Source organism: Streptopelia decaocto (assembly GCF_964273445.1).
Source record: "Streptopelia decaocto genome assembly, chromosome: 2".
NCBI classification, from domain to species: domain Eukaryota; kingdom Metazoa; phylum Chordata; class Aves; order Columbiformes; family Columbidae; genus Streptopelia; species Streptopelia decaocto.
The window spans coordinates 32,182,444-32,200,664 of record NC_138655.1 but is presented as its reverse complement, the minus strand read 5'-3'; the positions used below and the strand labels follow the sequence as shown (position 1 = coordinate 32,200,664).

At 38.6% G+C, this 18,221-nt stretch overlaps 1 protein-coding gene across 1 annotated transcript in view; it reads left to right on the top strand.

Annotated features, from left to right (window-relative positions):
• Positions 1 to 18,221, top strand: part of ZFHX4 (zinc finger homeobox 4) — a 153,994-nt gene that overhangs the window by 130,860 nt on the left and 4,913 nt on the right. Inside the window, exons 6-9 of the mRNA XM_082045664.1 lie at positions 3,513 to 3,658; positions 3,800 to 4,000; positions 6,704 to 6,821; positions 7,639 to 13,035. Of these exons, the coding sequence (XP_081901790.1) occupies positions 3,513 to 3,658; positions 3,800 to 4,000; positions 6,704 to 6,821; positions 7,639 to 13,035 (5,862 nt within the window). The remainder of the gene's footprint in view (positions 1 to 3,512; positions 3,659 to 3,799; positions 4,001 to 6,703; positions 6,822 to 7,638; positions 13,036 to 18,221) is intronic.

The following is an 18,221-nucleotide window of genomic DNA, read 5'->3' as shown; positions in this document are numbered from 1 at the left end:
CTTTCTGTTCCCTGGTAGTCACATAAACATTTTTATTTTGTGGTTTCAAAAATGTTACGAAGGTGATGGCAGCTGAATCGCAGTGAATTATGTCATTTTTATATTAGCAATCTTACGTAAGTTAAATAATTCTGTAACAGACAGGCAATCATCGACTTGTCTATTTCATGGCACTTATTTATAATTAAACTTAGTTTTTGAGCTAAATGTATTGAAATCATGTTATTCATCTAAAACAATGCTGTGTATTTTATATTATAAAATGAATTACAGTTATGTTTCACAATTCAGAAAAAAACCCCACACCAGCAACAAATAACGTGTCTCAAGAATAAAAACTGCATATTTAAAACATGAATAACAACTGGATTTAGTGTTTTCCTACAGCTGCCTAGTAAGAATTGCATGCCAGTGGAACATCTAGCTATGAAAACAGTGCCACACGGCATGCTTGGGAGCATAATCTTTTCTCTCCTCTCTCCCTCCTCCTTTGAAACCCTTCCTATGAGACTATAACTTTCTTCAGCCTCCTGACAGGAAGCTCCTTAAAATGGTGAATTCAACACAGAAAGCAGAAAGTTGATATAGCAAGACGAGGCACTGAGTTGTTATAGTTGAACCATGTGCTTGAGTAAGGAGCTGATCTCCTTTGGTTTTGGCATGTATACTCTGGCTTGGGGGGCTTGGTCCTCACCATGTGCAGAGGCAAGTGGTGTCCCTGTGCCAGAGGGAAGAATCAACCCGCTTTTTTTTGCAAAGTTCACCCTAAGTCACGGTCTCAGTTACTTTACTATGGGCCAGATGTAACTTCAGTCGTTTAAGAAGTTACAGTGCTTGAGGTTGAATGAATCCAGAGCAACAACAACAACAAAACCAACAAAGCCCTTCTAAATTTTGACAGTTTATATAAATATCATAGTAAACATAGTAAAAAGCTGTGCTTTGTTATGCATTTATTGACCCCAGCACAGTGTTTTATAACTCTACGGTTTTATTATATTAACCACAAAAGAAAATGTAACCACCCCCAGCCCCCCCTTGTTTTTATAGAAACAAGAACTATGTGTTTCATGATTATTACAGGCCCTTTGAAGTAATTAAGTTATTCCATCCTGTGGTGGAAGATGATGTGTAATATTAACCTTGTGTGTGCCCAGGCGCACACAAAATGCTCTCCAAGTTAAATTTGTGTAGCAGTTACATACTACTGCCAAAACACAGTTCAATGCATTTTCACAAGTGGATTTTAGAACAGAATTTGCATGCTAATTTCTATAACAACCTGTTGAGAACAATCTACTATGATCAGGGCAAGAGAAGGCAGAATTGGCTTTGGTTTTTAAATTCAGCTTCCTATATAACAGTGTCTGTTTACACCAGCTGAGATTCTGGCCCATTTGTCTTTAAAAAGGGACATTTTAAAAGTGATTTGTGATAAAGGGAAGAAACAATAGTCAACTGTTAGATGTTTTTGACAGTTGGAAGCGAAGAGAGGTTAATAATTTGAACTTATCCTTCTAAAAACTGTGAAGCAACCTTTCTTTGTTAATATAGTGTGTCACTTCTTTACTTCCTGTAGTTCTCATGGTTAAGATATTTAAATAATAATGGTGTATTGCTGAGTAAATACAGATAGGCCAGGGAGTACTGTATTATCATAAACTAAAGTGAGTAATAAAATGGTGTCTTATGTGACTGCATCATGTGGATTTTGCCTTTAAGCATCGCCAGCCCTTCAGGTCGTTGGCACGGCTCTGACTGAGCCATCTAAATAAGGCCTCCAGGATCAGTTCCTGCGAGTGTAAAAATTCGGTGGGGCTCCAAAAGGCAGCTTGTTTGGATATTAAACCAATGTTGACAAATTGGCCATTAAAAGCAGGGAAATATGGCAGGAATAAACCAATTTGAGCAAGAACATGCTAAAATTGCTGGTCTAAATTACACCAAAAAATAATTAGCAACTTAGGAATGAAAAACAATGTGTAGGAAATCACTGTTAACATATAAGTCATAAAATATGTTTATTTTATTTTATTTTTTAAAAAACACGCTTCAAAAAATGTCCCTTTATGATTTAGTTTTCAATTTTTTATAACTGCACCATGAGGATTTGGTATTTACCTTGAAAACAGTTCTCTTATTTTACTTCTTTTTAATGTTACTCTTTTAATATCAAATATTTCACAAAGCCTATATGAAAACAATAATCATAAAAAGTTCTTGGCTTTGTGTACAGAAAAATACAAGTATTTTCTTTGTTCATGTTTAGTTTGTTGCCAAAACATCTATGACCTTATTTTAAAATTAATCCTAGGTTATTGTGCAATAAGGTGCAATTTGTTCATTTATATGAACCTTATGTGGATTGAAAAAAATCAAGATAAATCTTCATGCACAGCATACAATCAGATTACCCCTGGACTATATATTTACGTTGGGTCTGATAGCAATCAATGGTTTAGCTTCATTGCATTTCAAGATGTATTTGCACCCAGTGTCCAGTGATAGTGTCCTCACCCTGGAAATAATTTAGTTGCAAATTGACTGGAAGATGGTGAAAATTGAAAGTTAAAATTAGAAATACTCATAATAAACAGCAGAAAAAAGGTCAGATGATGCCGCACTATGATGAGATTGGAATGGTTGGTAAATGAGGTTTTGTGTTTGTCGTGAGATGTATGTGACATGCCTACCCAATGTTCTTGTAATATCCAGCCTAGCAGAAGAGATTATCTGGCAAATTGACGCTGGAAAGAATTTTCTGATGGACTGGGAAATTAGAATTGCACTCTTTTCTTTGATGTGTGCAAGACTGGGTTGCATTACACAGCTAGTTCAGGCGTAATATTAAATATAGTATTTAATACTTAATAGTAGAACTATCTATAGAAAACAATTATATTCTGGTTTTGATCACAAATGCCAGACTATAAAAATTCACAGTGTAAACATCTAAGGCAATCCCAAATGACTGATCTTTGTATATAATTAATATTAATTTAGCTCTGAAATCCTATTCTCCACAGTATTTCTTTTAAAGCCTCACTATATTTAGCTTCAGAATTGTAACCAGGCAGGAGTTATCAAAACAGCACAATAATCATATTGCTCAGAGAGTTTAGAAAAGAGAGGGTAATTAAACAGCAGCAAATTAATTATTTTGGAAAACAGGATTTTTGAGCGAAAGCTGATTTGTTTTAATGTAATACACAAATTTATACTGAGCTGCTAAAGAAAGCACATTATTGATTAATTTTTAAAGGCAACCTAAGGTTATCTAAACAGCAGAGAAAAGTCCATTTTTAAATGTATTTTTAGAGTCTCTGTCAAGGATAAAAGTGTATTTTCACCTTTGTGCTTACCAGAGTTATTTTATTCAACTACATTTTTTCTCAGAACTGAAAAAAAAAGACTCTCAAAGACAATACAGTGCTTTGGAATCACAGCCTCTTTGTAAAACAGGATATTTGAAAGTTTAAAATATGTTCTTAAAAATTATGTTTTCGAAACAGGAATAGTCACACCAGAGAAGGAATCAAAAGTGAACACTGTGGTAGGGGCACAACAGCTTCTTCTGGCAAAAGAAGAGGATGGTGCAGCTAAAAAATCAAAGCCTCCAGAGGACAATAAATTTTGTCATGAGCAGGTAAAAGAAAACGTACTAATTTAATTGCATTCTAGAACTCTTTCAGATAATTCAAGAATGAAAAAGAGATGATATGCTGTTGAAATAGCAATATCAGCAAGTTATAAAAAGCACACTGACTAATATCCTGCATCTTAATTTGATTTTTTTCAGTTCTATCAATGTCCTTATTGTAACTACAATAGTAGGGACCCAAATCGTATCCAGATGCATGTCCTGTCACAGCATTCAATGCAACCTGTTATCTGCTGCCCCCTCTGCCAGGATGTCCTCAGCAACAAAATGCATCTCCAGCTTCATTTGACCCATTTGCACAGTGTGTCCCCTGACTGTGTGGAGAAACTGCTCATGACAGTAAGTATTCCAAGTACTGATACACATGCTGCAGAAATGCACTTGGGCCCCTGGGCAACGCGTTTGTTGTGTTACAGTGTTCAGGTAGCCTGAGGAGGGAAGTGGGTCAGGACTTCTAGGTTTTGTTGCCAGCTCATCCAGTCACTGATGTCCCTTGGGAAAATGGATTTCAAAGATGCTGAAAACCTGCAGTTCCTCATTGATGTTAACCTTGGAAAAATCAAGCCTGTCTATGTCTCTAAGTGCACACCTGTAAATTGGGTCTAATAATATCCAGGTCTCAGAGGTATTGTGACTCCTGTTTGTAATGTAACAGGAGTTCCCTGTACAATGGAGTCCCCAAACATAGAAGAATTCCTGTGTATAGCCGGGCTGTACTTGCATTATATTACATGAAATACACTGTAAAATATCATTAATGGTGCTAACTGGAGAACAGAATTTTCTTGTACAGAATGTCCTGTTTCTTGCTTTCTGCCTCTGCATAAAAGACCCTTTCTTTTTTCTTGAATAAAATGTAAGTACAAAACAGAAAAGCAAGTCCAAAAATAGGCAGCAATCCGATTAGGTCAGTTCTTTAGGATATGGAATATATGATTTCAAGTACCTACCCTGGATCAGGCAGGGAGTTGAACTGGCTTCTCCATAATTAGGGTGAATGTTATAACCAGCAAATTCGATTTGGAGGATGAATCCCATTCTAGCCTCACCAGGAAAACCCTGTTCTTCACTGCAAAAATTGTACAAACCATGTTAAAATAATAAACTTCTATGAAAGAATAATGACTCGGCACCATTCAAAACAATGTCAGTAAAGACACAATCAGGTCTAGAAAGTATTTAATATTAAATCAGAGATTCAGTTAGAAGACAGACCTCCTAGGACACCCTGATTCTGGTTGTCTTGCCTTTTTAGAAGGAAATGCACTTGGAAATCATAATGATCCACCTCCTTAAGCATTTATTTCTATTTCTATTCATAAACTCCTCCTTCATTTATACGGTTGTGGTTGTAGCCCTATCGCCTCATTTCCAAGTAAAGTGGCAAAAAAATAAAAAAAGAATGGAAAGAGCTCTTGACTGAAGGTCTAAGGTTCCTTGTGCCTAGTGCTGATGATCAAATACAGAACTGAGGGTCCACAAAAGCAGTTTAAAGTTTTCTTTCTTCTTTTATTTTCCTTGGTTTTCTACTAACTCTAGCTCTGCCAGACCATGTAATTTTGGCCCACCACAAGGAAAATGCCATAGAAATTTACCTTTAACAGACCCTTTTAGGAAAAATGGGAAAAAAATGGGAAAAGAAAACCTTTCTACTGAGGATTATTAGCTTTCTTTTCAAGTTCTCCATGATTCCCTCTATGCTGATAAGAGCACAACTTTGAAATCTCTCCTGTCAGGTCATGAGGACCTATTTCAGTGTTCCTGAGAGAAAAAAAAAAGGTTGTTTGACAGAAAAAGAGGTTGAAAAACATAATCTGCGTCATCTAAATTTTCCTGGGTGCTAACATGAATATGCTCTGTCCATATCTGAACTCTCTGATGACAAAATAAATAGCATTTGTAGCAATTTTTTCTGCTCTGGGACATTTACATTTACCCACACCATTGTTTTTTAGAAGTCCTTCCATCCCAAACAAAATCAAAGTCACTATTCCTCTGAGAGGATCATATTAATACCATGTTTAAATTATAAATACACTAAGCCCAGGGCATTTAAAAATTTGTCTAGAATTTTTTTTCCAATAGGCAATCGGTATAAATACACACATACATATATTTATAATTCTTATGTATCCTAATAAAGGTTTAAAATAGTTTGTTAAACTGTTAAAAAGGAACAAAGGGTATTTCTACTCATACCTAGTAACGTACGTAGCTCCCATTATTATAGTACTTTACCACTCAGAAATCTCCTCTCTGGATTTTCTTGTTACCTCTGTAAGAAGTAAGGAAGTACTATCCTTATGTCAGAGATGAGGAGATGCAGGAGAGTCTGAACTGATTTAACCAAGGTCATTTAGACAGAATCTGGCAGTGCAGGAGTTTGAACCCAGTCCTGCCAAGTCTTAGTCTGAATGCCTAGACAACCCTTTCTTTCAGATATGAGTGTGTTTTAAAGAGCTAAACAAGAGGAAAACAGGAAGTGTTGAGCAAATATTCTTGTCACCTTACTAAACTGAGTACTATTAGACATACAGCCATCAAAGACTTCTGTCTATAATTTGAAAGCATAACACAACAGATAAAGCAGTCTGAATAAGATACATAAGCAACTGAAGACAAGAAAGAGAAAAATTGTATTTCAAATGGAAATAAGTTTTTATTTCTGTATGGAAATAAACTTATAATTTTCTTTCAAAGATCATGGAAGGTCCAGCATTTGTTTAAAATACAATACAGGTGCAGTGAAGTGGGAAAGCCCTTAGTCAAGAACTGACTGGTGTCCATATCTCAACATTTTATCTGTCTGTGGAGGATGTCCAAGGAGAATTCCCCTGACAAATCCAACCAACTGGACTTAGCTGTCAAAGCCTTTGTGGTGACATTGAGACCAATGTTAAGGACTGAACCAAGATCTGGGTTTAGTATCGTCAATCTTTGATCCTGATATGGTGGATCTTTAGAATTATAATTTCATATTGCTGTATGGTGTTAAATAGTGTGACTTGTCCTGTAATAAGAGCATGTTCTTGGTTTTCAAAGGTTCCTGTACCGGATGTCATGATGCCCAATAGTATGTTATTGCCAGCAGCTGCTTCAGAGAAATCTGAACGTGACACACCTGCAACAATTACAGCTGAGGGATCTGGGAAATATCCAGGTATGCAAGAAAAAGCCCAGACGTAAAAACTAAGCATGGGCAACTTATGAATTTAGAAACCACTTGTTTCTTAGTAAATTGAATCCTGTTTTGGCTTGCACATAGCCACAAAGACAAAAAGAGAAAAATTACAAGGGGCCTGGATTTGGCTGACTGCAACCATGCAGAGCTACTAGGATGCACGTATATGCCACATGTATGTTGCTTGTGGTAGTGGCCTAGCCACTTTGAAGGTAAGACCCTCCTTCTTTAACCAGCAAATAGGACCCAATACTAAAAGGCAGTGGCACTTTCACAAACACCAACAGGTAACGGTAGGCAAATGATCCTGCCTGCCTTTCCGTAGCAGATTTCTTATCCTGGACTCTTACTGTATTCTGTGCTGTGAAGCTACTTTGCTACTTCTCACAGCATGCTCTTCCCACTTTCTTCCTCCTTTCTAATCACCTGTCCTACCTGTTGACTGCATTTGAAATCCCTCACTCTTCCCTACTGTTGTGTTTCTTTTTCTTGTTTGGTGCTCCCATTGTACCAATAAACCCCTACCTTATGACAAAGAGAAGCCCTGTGCCACTCCCAGGCCCACTGCCACTGCCATTCTGATCATCATGTTTGGATTTTATTACTTTTTTTTAACTTCATGTTGGTCCTGTCTTCTTTATTCTCTGGAGGAAAGATGAGTGGCTATGCTTTGCTAGACCAACACGTGGTGTACCAGGTGCCTCTCTTGATTTCTGATTTAAAACAAACCCAAACATTAATGCTATGTGCTATTCTCTTCTGCTTGTGTAAAAGACACTTAACTTTCTTTAACTAGGTGAAAGTCCTGTGGATGAGAAAAATACCCCTGGGACTGATGAATCAAAAACTGGAATGGAAATTAAGACCGAGGAACAGAAGCCACCTAAGGAATCTACTGAAACGCCAGATTGGAATAAGAGCAGCAGTAAAGATATAAAGACCACCGACTCAGTGACGGATCAGCTAAATGAACAGCAGAAGAAGCAACAGCTCTCTGTTTCTGACCGCCATGTCTATAAGTACCGTTGTAACCATTGTAGCTTGGCTTTTAAGACTATGCAGAAGCTTCAGATACATTCCCAGTATCACGCTATTCGGGCAGCTACCATGTGTAGCCTCTGCCAACGTAGCTTCCGTACATTCCAGGCTTTAAAAAAACACTTGGAAGCAGGCCACCCTGAACTCAATGAAGCTGAACTTCAGCAGCTGTGTGCATCTTTACCAGTCAATGGTGAACTCTGGGCAGAAAGTGAAAGTATGGCACAAGATGATCATGCGCTAGAACAGGAAATAGAACGAGATTATGAGATGGACCAGGAAGGTAAAGCAAGTCCTGTAGGAAGTGATAGTAGCTCTATTCCAGATGATATGGGCTCAGAACCAAAGCGGACCTTACCTTTTCGAAAAGGGCCAAATTTTACTATGGAAAAATTTCTAGATCCATCTCGCCCATATAAGTGTACAGTGTGTAAAGAGTCTTTCACCCAAAAGAACATTCTCTTGGTCCACTATAACTCAGTGTCCCATCTACATAAACTCAAAAAGGTTTTGCAGGAAGCATCAAGTCCTGTCCCTCAAGAAACCAACAACAGCACTGACAACAAACCCTACAAATGCAGCATTTGCAATGTTGCGTATAGCCAAAGTTCTACATTGGAAATCCATATGAGATCTGTGCTTCATCAGACAAAGGCAAGGGCTGCAAAATTAGAACCAAGTGGTAACATAAGTAGCGGAAATAGTGTAGCAGGGAATGTTAATAGCCCCAGCCAAGGAATGCTAGAATCTATGAGCTTACCAGCAGTTAACAGCAAAGAAACACATTTAGATGCCAAAGAATTAAATAAAAAGCAAGCTTCTGAATTAATTTCTGCTCAGCCTACGCATCACCCACCCCAGTCACCAGCACAACTTCAAATGCAGCTACAGCATGAACTGCAACAGCAAGCTGCGTTCTTTCAACCCCAGTTTCTAAACCCAGCTTTTTTGCCTCATTTTCCAATGACACCAGAAGCACTGCTGCAATTTCAACAGCCTCAATTCCTTTTCCCATTCTATATACCTGGGACAGAATTCAGTTTAAGCCCAGATCTGGGCTTGCCTGGTTCTGCCACATTCGGTATGCCTGGAATGGCTGGTATGACAGGATCACTGCTAGAAGATTTGAAGCAGCAGATACAAACCCAGCACCATGTTGGCCAAACCCAGCTACAGATACTGCAGCAACAAGCACAACAGTATCAATCCACCCAACCTCAACTTCAGTCCCAGAAACAGCAGCAGCAAAGTAGCAAGCTGATGAAAGCGGAGCAAAATACCTTAGTAAGTACAGACTGCCAGCTGATAAAGGATATGCCATCATATAAGGAGTCAGAAGAAATTTCTGAGAAACAAGAGAAGCCAAAGCAAGAATTTACTAATGAAAATGAAGGACTAAAAGAAAGCAAAGATATGAAAAAGCCAAAATCCTCAGAACCGGCCATTCCACCACCCAGAATAGCTTCTGGAGCAAGGGGGAATGCAGCCAAGGCTTTGTTGGAGAACTTTGGGTTTGAGTTAGTTATCCAATACAATGAGAACAGACAAAAAGTGCAGAAAAAAGGCAAGACTGGTGAAGGTGAAAACACAGACAAACTGGAATGTGGAACCTGCAGTAAGCTCTTTTCCAACATTCTTATTTTGAAAAGTCATCAAGAACATGTACATGGACAGTTTTTTCCATATGGGGCATTAGAAAAGTTTGCCCGACAGTACAGGGAGGCATATGACAAGCTTTATCCAATTTCTCCATCTTCTCCAGAAACACCACCACCTCCACCACCGCCTCCTCCACCACCACCACCGCCTCCTCCTCCAACTCCTTCTCAAACTTCTTCAGCTGGGGCTGGAAAAATTCAAAACACAACTCCCACTCCTTTGCAAGCTCCACCACCCACACCACCACCGCCGCCTCCTCCACCACCTCCACCTCCTCCTCCACCACCACCACCGTCAGCGCCACCTCAAGTCCAGCTTCCAGTTTCACTTGATCTCCCACTTTTCCCTCCAATTATGATGCAGCCAGTGCAGCATCCTGCATTGCCTCCTCAGCTTGCCCTCCAGTTGCCACCAATGGATACTTTATCTGCAGATCTTACCCAGCTTTGTCAGCAGCAGCTGGGGTTAGATCCAAACTTCCTGCGGCACTCTCAGTTCAAGCGTCCACGTACGAGAATCACAGATGACCAGCTAAAAATTTTGCGGGCTTATTTTGATATTAACAATTCTCCAAGTGAAGAGCAGATCCAAGAAATGGCTGAGAAATCTGGTCTTTCACAGAAAGTTATCAAGCACTGGTTTCGTAATACTCTGTTTAAAGAACGACAGAGAAATAAAGATTCTCCTTATAACTTCAGCAACCCTCCCATAACAGTATTGGAAGATATCAGAATAGATCCTCAACCCTCAGCTGTAGAACCCTACAAGTCTGATGCATCTTTCAGCAAGAGATCATCTAGGACTCGGTTTACTGACTACCAGCTTCGTGTCCTGCAAGACTTCTTTGACACAAATGCTTATCCAAAGGATGATGAAATCGAACAACTTTCAACTGTACTTAACCTACCTACTCGAGTTATTGTCGTATGGTTCCAAAATGCACGACAAAAAGCTCGCAAAAGTTATGAAAATCAAGCTGAAACTAAAGACAATGAGAAAAGGGAACTGACGAATGAGCGTTACATTCGAACCAGTAACATGCAATATCAGTGCAAAAAGTGCAGTGTGGTTTTTCCCAGGATCTTTGATTTGATTACACATCAGAAAAAGCAGTGTTATAAAGACGAAGATGACGATGCTCAAGATGAAAGCCAAACTGAAGATTCTATGGATGCCTCTGATCAAACAATGTATAAGAACTGCACAGTTTCTGGCCAAAACGACTCATCAAAAAGCCTGGCAGTCACAGCAGCAAGCTCTGGCTCTGGTTCTAGTACTCCTTTGAATCCATCACCCAAACCAGAACCTGAGAAGGCTTCTCCTAAACCAGAGTCCACAGAAAAACCAAAACAAAATGAAACCATCTCTAAGCAAACTGATGCAACTTCCCAAAGCATTAAACCAGTGCAGTCTACACCAGTGACCTCTTCTGACCCTCAGCCCTCAGCTTCTCAACCACAGCAACAAAAACAATCGCAGATAGTAGGGAGGCCTCCTTCTGCATCACAAACCACACCTGTTCCTTCCAGTCCTTTACCAATTTCAATGACTCCTCTACAGAACAGTCTACCTCCTCAGTTATTACAGTACCAATGTGATCAGTGTACAGTTGCCTTTCCAACTCTAGAACTTTGGCAAGAGCACCAGCACATGCATTTCCTAGCAGCCCAAAACCAATTTCTTCACTCTCAGTTTTTAGAAAGACCAATGGATATGCCCTATATGATATTTGACCCAAATAATCCTTTGATGACTGGACAGTTACTTAATAGCTCTCTTGCTCAGATGCCACCGCAAACTGGATCATCACATACAGCACACCCTGCTACAGTTTCTGGTTCCCTGAAACGAAAACTAGATGAAAAAGAAGACAACAACTGTAGTGAGAAAGAGGGAGGGAACAGTGGAGAAGATCAACATCGTGATAAGCGTTTAAGAACTACAATTACTCCAGAGCAGCTGGAAATACTCTATGAAAAGTACCTACTAGATTCCAACCCCACCAGAAAGATGCTAGATCACATTGCACGTGAAGTAGGACTGAAAAAGAGAGTTGTACAAGTCTGGTTTCAGAACACAAGAGCCCGAGAAAGAAAGGGACAGTTCCGTGCAGTTGGTCCAGCCCAGTCCCATAAAAGGTGTCCTTTTTGTCGAGCTCTATTTAAAGCAAAATCAGCTTTAGAAAGTCACATTCGCTCTCGACATTGGAATGAAGGAAAACAGGCTGGTTATAGTTTGCCTCCAAGTCCTTTGATATCAACTGAAGATGGAGGAGAAAGTCCCCAAAAGTACATATTTTTTGATTACCCATCACTGCCATTAGCAAAAACGGAATTATCAAGTGAAAATGAGTTAGCCTCCACTGTATCAACCCCTGTTAGCAAAACTGCAGAAATGTCACCGAAGAACCTCTTAAGTCCTTCTTCTTTTAAAGCAGAGTCTAGTGAGGATATAGAAAATTTGAATGCCCCTCCTGCTGACTCTGGATATGATCAAAACAAGACTGACTTCGATGAGACTTCATCAATTAATACAGCAATTAGTGATGCCACAACAGGAGATGAAGGAAACAATGAAATGGAAAGCACGACTGGCAGTTCAGGGGATGCAAAACCTGCATCGCCTCCCAAAGAACCAAAACCACTTGTAAATGACACGCTACCAAAAGCTGCAACTACACCTACAAATGAGAATACCGATGATAAATTTCTCTTTTCCCTAACAAGCCCTTCAATACATTTCAGTGAAAAAGATGGTGATCATGACCAAAGTTACTACATTACTGATGACCCGGATGATAATGCTGACCGCAGTGAAACTTCAAGCATAGCTGATCCAAGTTCACCTAACCCATTTGGAGCTAGCAATCCCTTTAAATCCAAAAACAGTGATAGGCCAGGCCACAAACGTTTCCGAACACAAATGAGTAACCTTCAGCTTAAAGTTCTCAAGGCTTGCTTTAGTGACTATCGGACTCCAACCATGCAGGAATGCGAAATGCTAGGGAATGAGATAGGCCTGCCCAAACGTGTGGTCCAGGTCTGGTTTCAGAATGCCCGGGCTAAAGAAAAGAAATTCAAAATTAACATAGGGAAGCCATTCATGATAAATCAGACTGGACCTGATGGGACAAAGCCAGAATGTTCACTATGTGGCGTAAAATATTCTGCGCGTTTGTCCATAAGAGATCATATCTTTTCCAAACAACATATTACAAAAGTGAGGGAAACTGTGGGAAGTCAGCTAGATCGGGAGAAAGATTATTTAGCTCCTACAACGGTTAGACAGCTGATGGCACAGCAAGAATTGGATCGTATAAAGAAGGCTACTGACGTGCTAGGATTAACCGTACAGCAGCCAGGCATGATGGACAGCAGTTCTCTTCATGGTATCAGTTTGCCAGCAGCTTATCCAGGACTCCCTGGCCTTCCTCCTGTTCTTCTGCCTGGAATGAATGGTCCATCCTCCTTACCTGGATTTCCACAAAGTTCAAACAGTAAGTCTAAAAGGGGATGATTTTCTCATTTTATGAATCTTATCATGTTGCATAGTCAGCATCCCCTTTTAAAACACAGCATAGCATGCATTTATATTTTGCTTGTGAGACTGGTGTGTGTTGCTGTAGCCTGGATGATATCTCTTATTTTGAAAAAAAAAAAGAAAAGAAAAAGATAATTTTAGTTGAAATCTGATAGACAGAATATCAGGCTTCTGTAACAAAAGCAGTGTGACAATACCAATGTTATGGGTTTGTTTGTTTTGAATGATACTCCTTTAGGCAAAACTTGGGTTAGAATGTTGTATGCAAATGTTGTGTATGCAAATATTTAAGTAACATCTGAGGAAGCACAAAATAGTAATTCCCACATTATTGATCCATCAGGCCACCCCTTAGACCAGTCCAACCTGTTGTTTCATTCAGAATAAATATTTAAAATAAAATGCTCCCCGAGCCCCTCTGTTATAATTATGCATAATTGCCTGCTAAGATAAGAAGGTTCCTGTTGAAGGTGATTTGTAATGGTAGTTTCATTCTGATCCAAATTCTAGGAGTTGCTGAATATCTCCTACCCCTAGTTTGTAAAGTCATTGCAGACATGTACCACTTAATTTGGGCTTGCACTTTTAACTGGACACGTAACTGTTTACTGGCTGTTTTGACCCTGACTGTTTTTTAGTCATAATGAAAAGACAATCAAGTTTTGTGCAGAATGATTTGTTTAGTCTTCAAAGACTGAACCTAATATATTTTCTTGTATTAGGCTCCAATTTTGCAGTCAGAGTTCATTGTGAGTGCAGCCTTGCAGATTGAAGCTCTCCCATTCATCTTCTAACTTTGCAGATTCATATCAAATATGTGCACAGCAGAGTTAGGGAGCTGGTTAAGACCCCTCACCTCATTTTATCCAGTAATTCCACTTGCTGTTGATCTCTAAACTTTGATTAAGAAAGCAACTCACTTTGGCAAGTAAGGTAGGGGCTTAACCAACAGTGTTGTTAGACATATTAAGAGTGTAGCAATGTGTTCTCTGCTACCCAGCTCTGCTTTGATTGATGATGATCATGTTATTGTTTCCCTAAGTGGTGGTCAAAGCATCTTGTTTTTCTCTTCATTGGATCAGAATGGCTTTCCTTCCACAATGGAGTCTTTGGCTGAGTGCCCTCTGGCTTTTGTCAAACAGTTATTGGCACAGAGAGTGCATATAGAGGAAATATAAAGTTGCTGCATTTCCTTCTTAATGGCATACAGTGTCCAGGTCCAAAAATGACTGGTCATTGTTCATTAAAATTATAGATATTGTTTCTCCATATAACTTCGCTAAATAGCTTTGGTTAGGTTAACCTTCAGGTAAAATGGCCTCCAGAAAACTCAGGTTTTGTCTATACTCCTAAATGGTATTTGCTTTGGACATGGAGACTGAAGTCTCCATGCAAAGTGAGCCTTGGGAGTGGTTCTGGACCTATGAGAGCATCTCAGCTGTGCTCAGAAGTTGTTTAGGAGAATGCTGTTGACCCAGGCCAAAACAGTGCCAATGACCATTCTTACTGTTTAACTTTCCAGATGGTTTAGTTTCAGTTTTTTGGGAAATGCTCCCTGGTGCTGTTTAACTTGCTATTACCAATTTAGCCTCAGAGTCTGTAAATCGTCCTGTTAATAATACAAAAGGTATTATTGCAGGCCAACTGGTCCATACTAATTTAATTTTCAGATTTTCTAATTTCCACCAAATATCTTTTTCTTTGAGATAAATTTAGATCATTAGTACTGTAGCATGCACAGTGCACTGCCAATTGAGATGGATTTTTACCCCCTTTCATCTTGCATCTTCTTAAGGTTAATTAGCCCATTGTGGGCAAAGCCCACTGTGTAAACTAGCAAGTAGAATCTTGTTGTTAACTTTTTCTTTTGCCATATGCTAAATAGCTCCTACATCCCCCTTTTTGTTGCCTGGCAAATACTTGCATGCATAAATCTCCATACCCTAATGATACATAATGGAGCAGTCATAGTGAATGGAAAAAATATATTATTTTAATCATTCTTCATAGAAAAACAGTAATTTACTCAGATTTATTCAGTACGTGCTCAACACTGGTATTTTCCGCACCTATTAAAACATTTCTATTTTTTCTCTACCCTGCTTTGCCTGATAGTTCACATTAATATTTGATGTTAAGAATTGTTCAAGAAGTATCTTTTTGGAAGTAGAGTTCAAGCAAGCTTTTCTTTGGCTACAGTTCTAGCAGTGTGTATATTCTCAGCCAGCATGACAATTGCTCTGCATCATTCTTTGCATGAAGGATTTTCTGAAGCTAACTCCCTGATGACTCACTACCCTATACTTCAAGTCTGCTTCTTGTTAATTACACCAAAAATGTGTCATTTCTTCTCTTTTGGACTCAATTCCAAAAATGCACTTCAGAAGAAGTTCCAGTGGGATCCCTTATATTTAAATCTTTACCTGTTTTCACTGATGCTTACAGGGCTGGTAATTGTATTTCCTGCAACAAAGCACAACCGTTCTGTCCCACATGTTTATTTAAAGGACAATGTCAACAGTAGTAAGATCCTCACTTTTAAAGAATATGTTTACTGTTTGCTAAGACAGGGTACTAATAAAACTATAATAGTAAACATCACTTTTAAAATTCTCTTTTGTGTTTCCCTTTACTCATGCTAGACAGAGAAATTAGCCTGATTATTTTCACTGCTTAATACAAATTCATGAGGGAGTTAATTTTGATGTTCTTGCATCCAGTATTGTTTATGGGTTTCCAAAAAAGGTACAAAACCTAGCTAAATTTTGAAAAATACTATTTTTTAAAGTGCAATATTTCATTTTACTGAAATTTTGAAATGGGACTCTTGAAAATAATGCTAAATCAGGGAAGATCGAAATATTCAAAGTACGGCTCATTTAATCTTCTTTATGTAGTGCTCAAACTGGACTTTTATTTGCAAAAATTATTAGATTTGACCAAATAAGTTTGCTTTATTTCTGAATGAAAGTATCCATTAACTTTGAATTCAGTTCTTTTGTTCTAAAACAAGTGTTTTTTCATGTCAGAATTATTGTGTCATTCTAGGATGATATGTCAAAGAATACTCTCACCTATGAGATATACTTCTCTAGATAATGCATTATATCTATTGTGAGCAAGAATATAATTATACTATCTTGTGGGCATCAATTGCTGAGCAAAGTCTCAAAATTACTGCAATGTTTGCTCAGTGTAATTCCTAGTATGGAGTTATTTGGTGGAATTCTAATTCGTACTGAATTTTAGTTCTGGCTTGTCTTTGTTCTTCAAACCCCTTCATATTTTCTAGGTGACTGTAGATAGAAGAGTTCAGCTGCTGTTTTCAGCTGTTCTTAAAATTCACATTCTCTTTTCTTCTTAGCTTTGTGTATTTGCCTATGATAGCTTGCAGAAAACTAGTGCTTCATCTTGCTTCCATCTATTAATACTGGCTCTATGAACCTTTTAATGTCATCATCATTACCACAGGTTCTTTGCGCATCACTTAAGCCTGGGCTGCCTTGAAGATTCACAGCAGCTTTTTCCAAGAATGCACACATCACTGGGTAATATGTACTTAGTGGTTTCAGGAATCTTATCAAGAGAGAAATTTGATTCAGCAGCAATTACTTTTCTTATTATTAGGGCACTAAATTCTGTTCTCTGTTTGCTTTTGGCCCATTGGTGGCAGTTTCTTTTTTATTTTTTTAGTCCTCTGATTCCTCCAAGAGAAAGGGAAGTCTCTCCTCTTTGATAGTCACTTAAAAGAGTTAGTAGGATTAGAATGCTTCATCGAGATTACTGGATTTTCTATTCTATATCTCTCATTTCTGGAAATGAGGCATTAGTTTCATCAAGTTTTCTTCATTTAGTTTTGGAAACCCTCAGTTCCACATTTAACTTCCAATAAAACAGGTGGATATTCTGTTGCAGCATGTCTGGATATTTAACTGAATTCTATGTATTTCAAGTAAACTCCAAAGAATATCTGGAAAACAGAATAGATTTTGGCTGCTCTGGGCATCACCAGTGTGAGCAGACTGACGACAGCATGATGTGTAAGTGTTGAAGAGGTTAAGAATAGAAAGAAATTGTGATATCCTCAGTAGGTGACAAGCCCAAATAACCATGACAAAGCTGGGGCTGCAGTTCACATTAATTGCGTCATTCATGCATTTTCCATCTATAGTATTTATAATTTATTATATTTTCAGCAGACTCCACACACAATTGCCTGTTACTTCCTGTTTAAAGCGTAGGGGCAAGCAATAGCATCTTCAATGTCATTGTGCAGTAACTGTGGCAATTACCCACTTTTTAATTATAACTGTTGTGACTTCTTTCACTGTACTATCTAACCCGTGCACACAATGCATTTTAACTCCTTAGTGTTCCCCTACCATTAAATAGGAGTAATGACACGGTGACAAACATTAAATGGCCTCTTTGTTAAATCTGATAATTATTCTCTTTGAATCCTAATTGCTTTATTCCTAAGTAATGCTAAGCACCTGGATATTGATGATTTAAACGTCATTGTTGTTCACTCCATTAGCGCTTCATAGCAGCTAATGCCCATCTAACCTCCATTACAGAGCTTGCGTTTAGTGTTCTCTTATCCATGTGCTAGTAGGCTGTTCCTGACATTGCTTCGTTTTCACAGTTCTGTGTGCATCACACACTTTGTATGCTCTTTTCTCTAGCAAACTTACTTGCCTGAAAAAATGACAATGGGTGTAACGTACAGCCTCTTACAGTTAGGTGCCTTTTCTACCCTGTGCCATCATTTAATTTTCTGACCAACTATACATCTCACAGAAGTTGCTTTTTATTAGACTGTTACCAGCCACGGCACTATATTTGGTACTTGAAATAGAGAAAAGATTTCTTCCATTAAGTTATGAGGCATACTTCTTGTGTGTATGCACCCTCCAGGCAGAACCAGTCCATCCTTAGGTTGCTTTCTCTAATGAAGTGGAGGACATCATGCCTGCATGCTTCAAGTAAACCCAGAACAGCAGCATTCCTGTGTCAAAGTACTCCAGTGCTATTACACTTATTTTCCAGCAAATACTGCATTGACCTTATTGTTGTGGTAAGGAAAAGCTCTGTTCAAACTCTCAAAAATGAAAATGTGAGCTGTGTGATATCCCACTAATG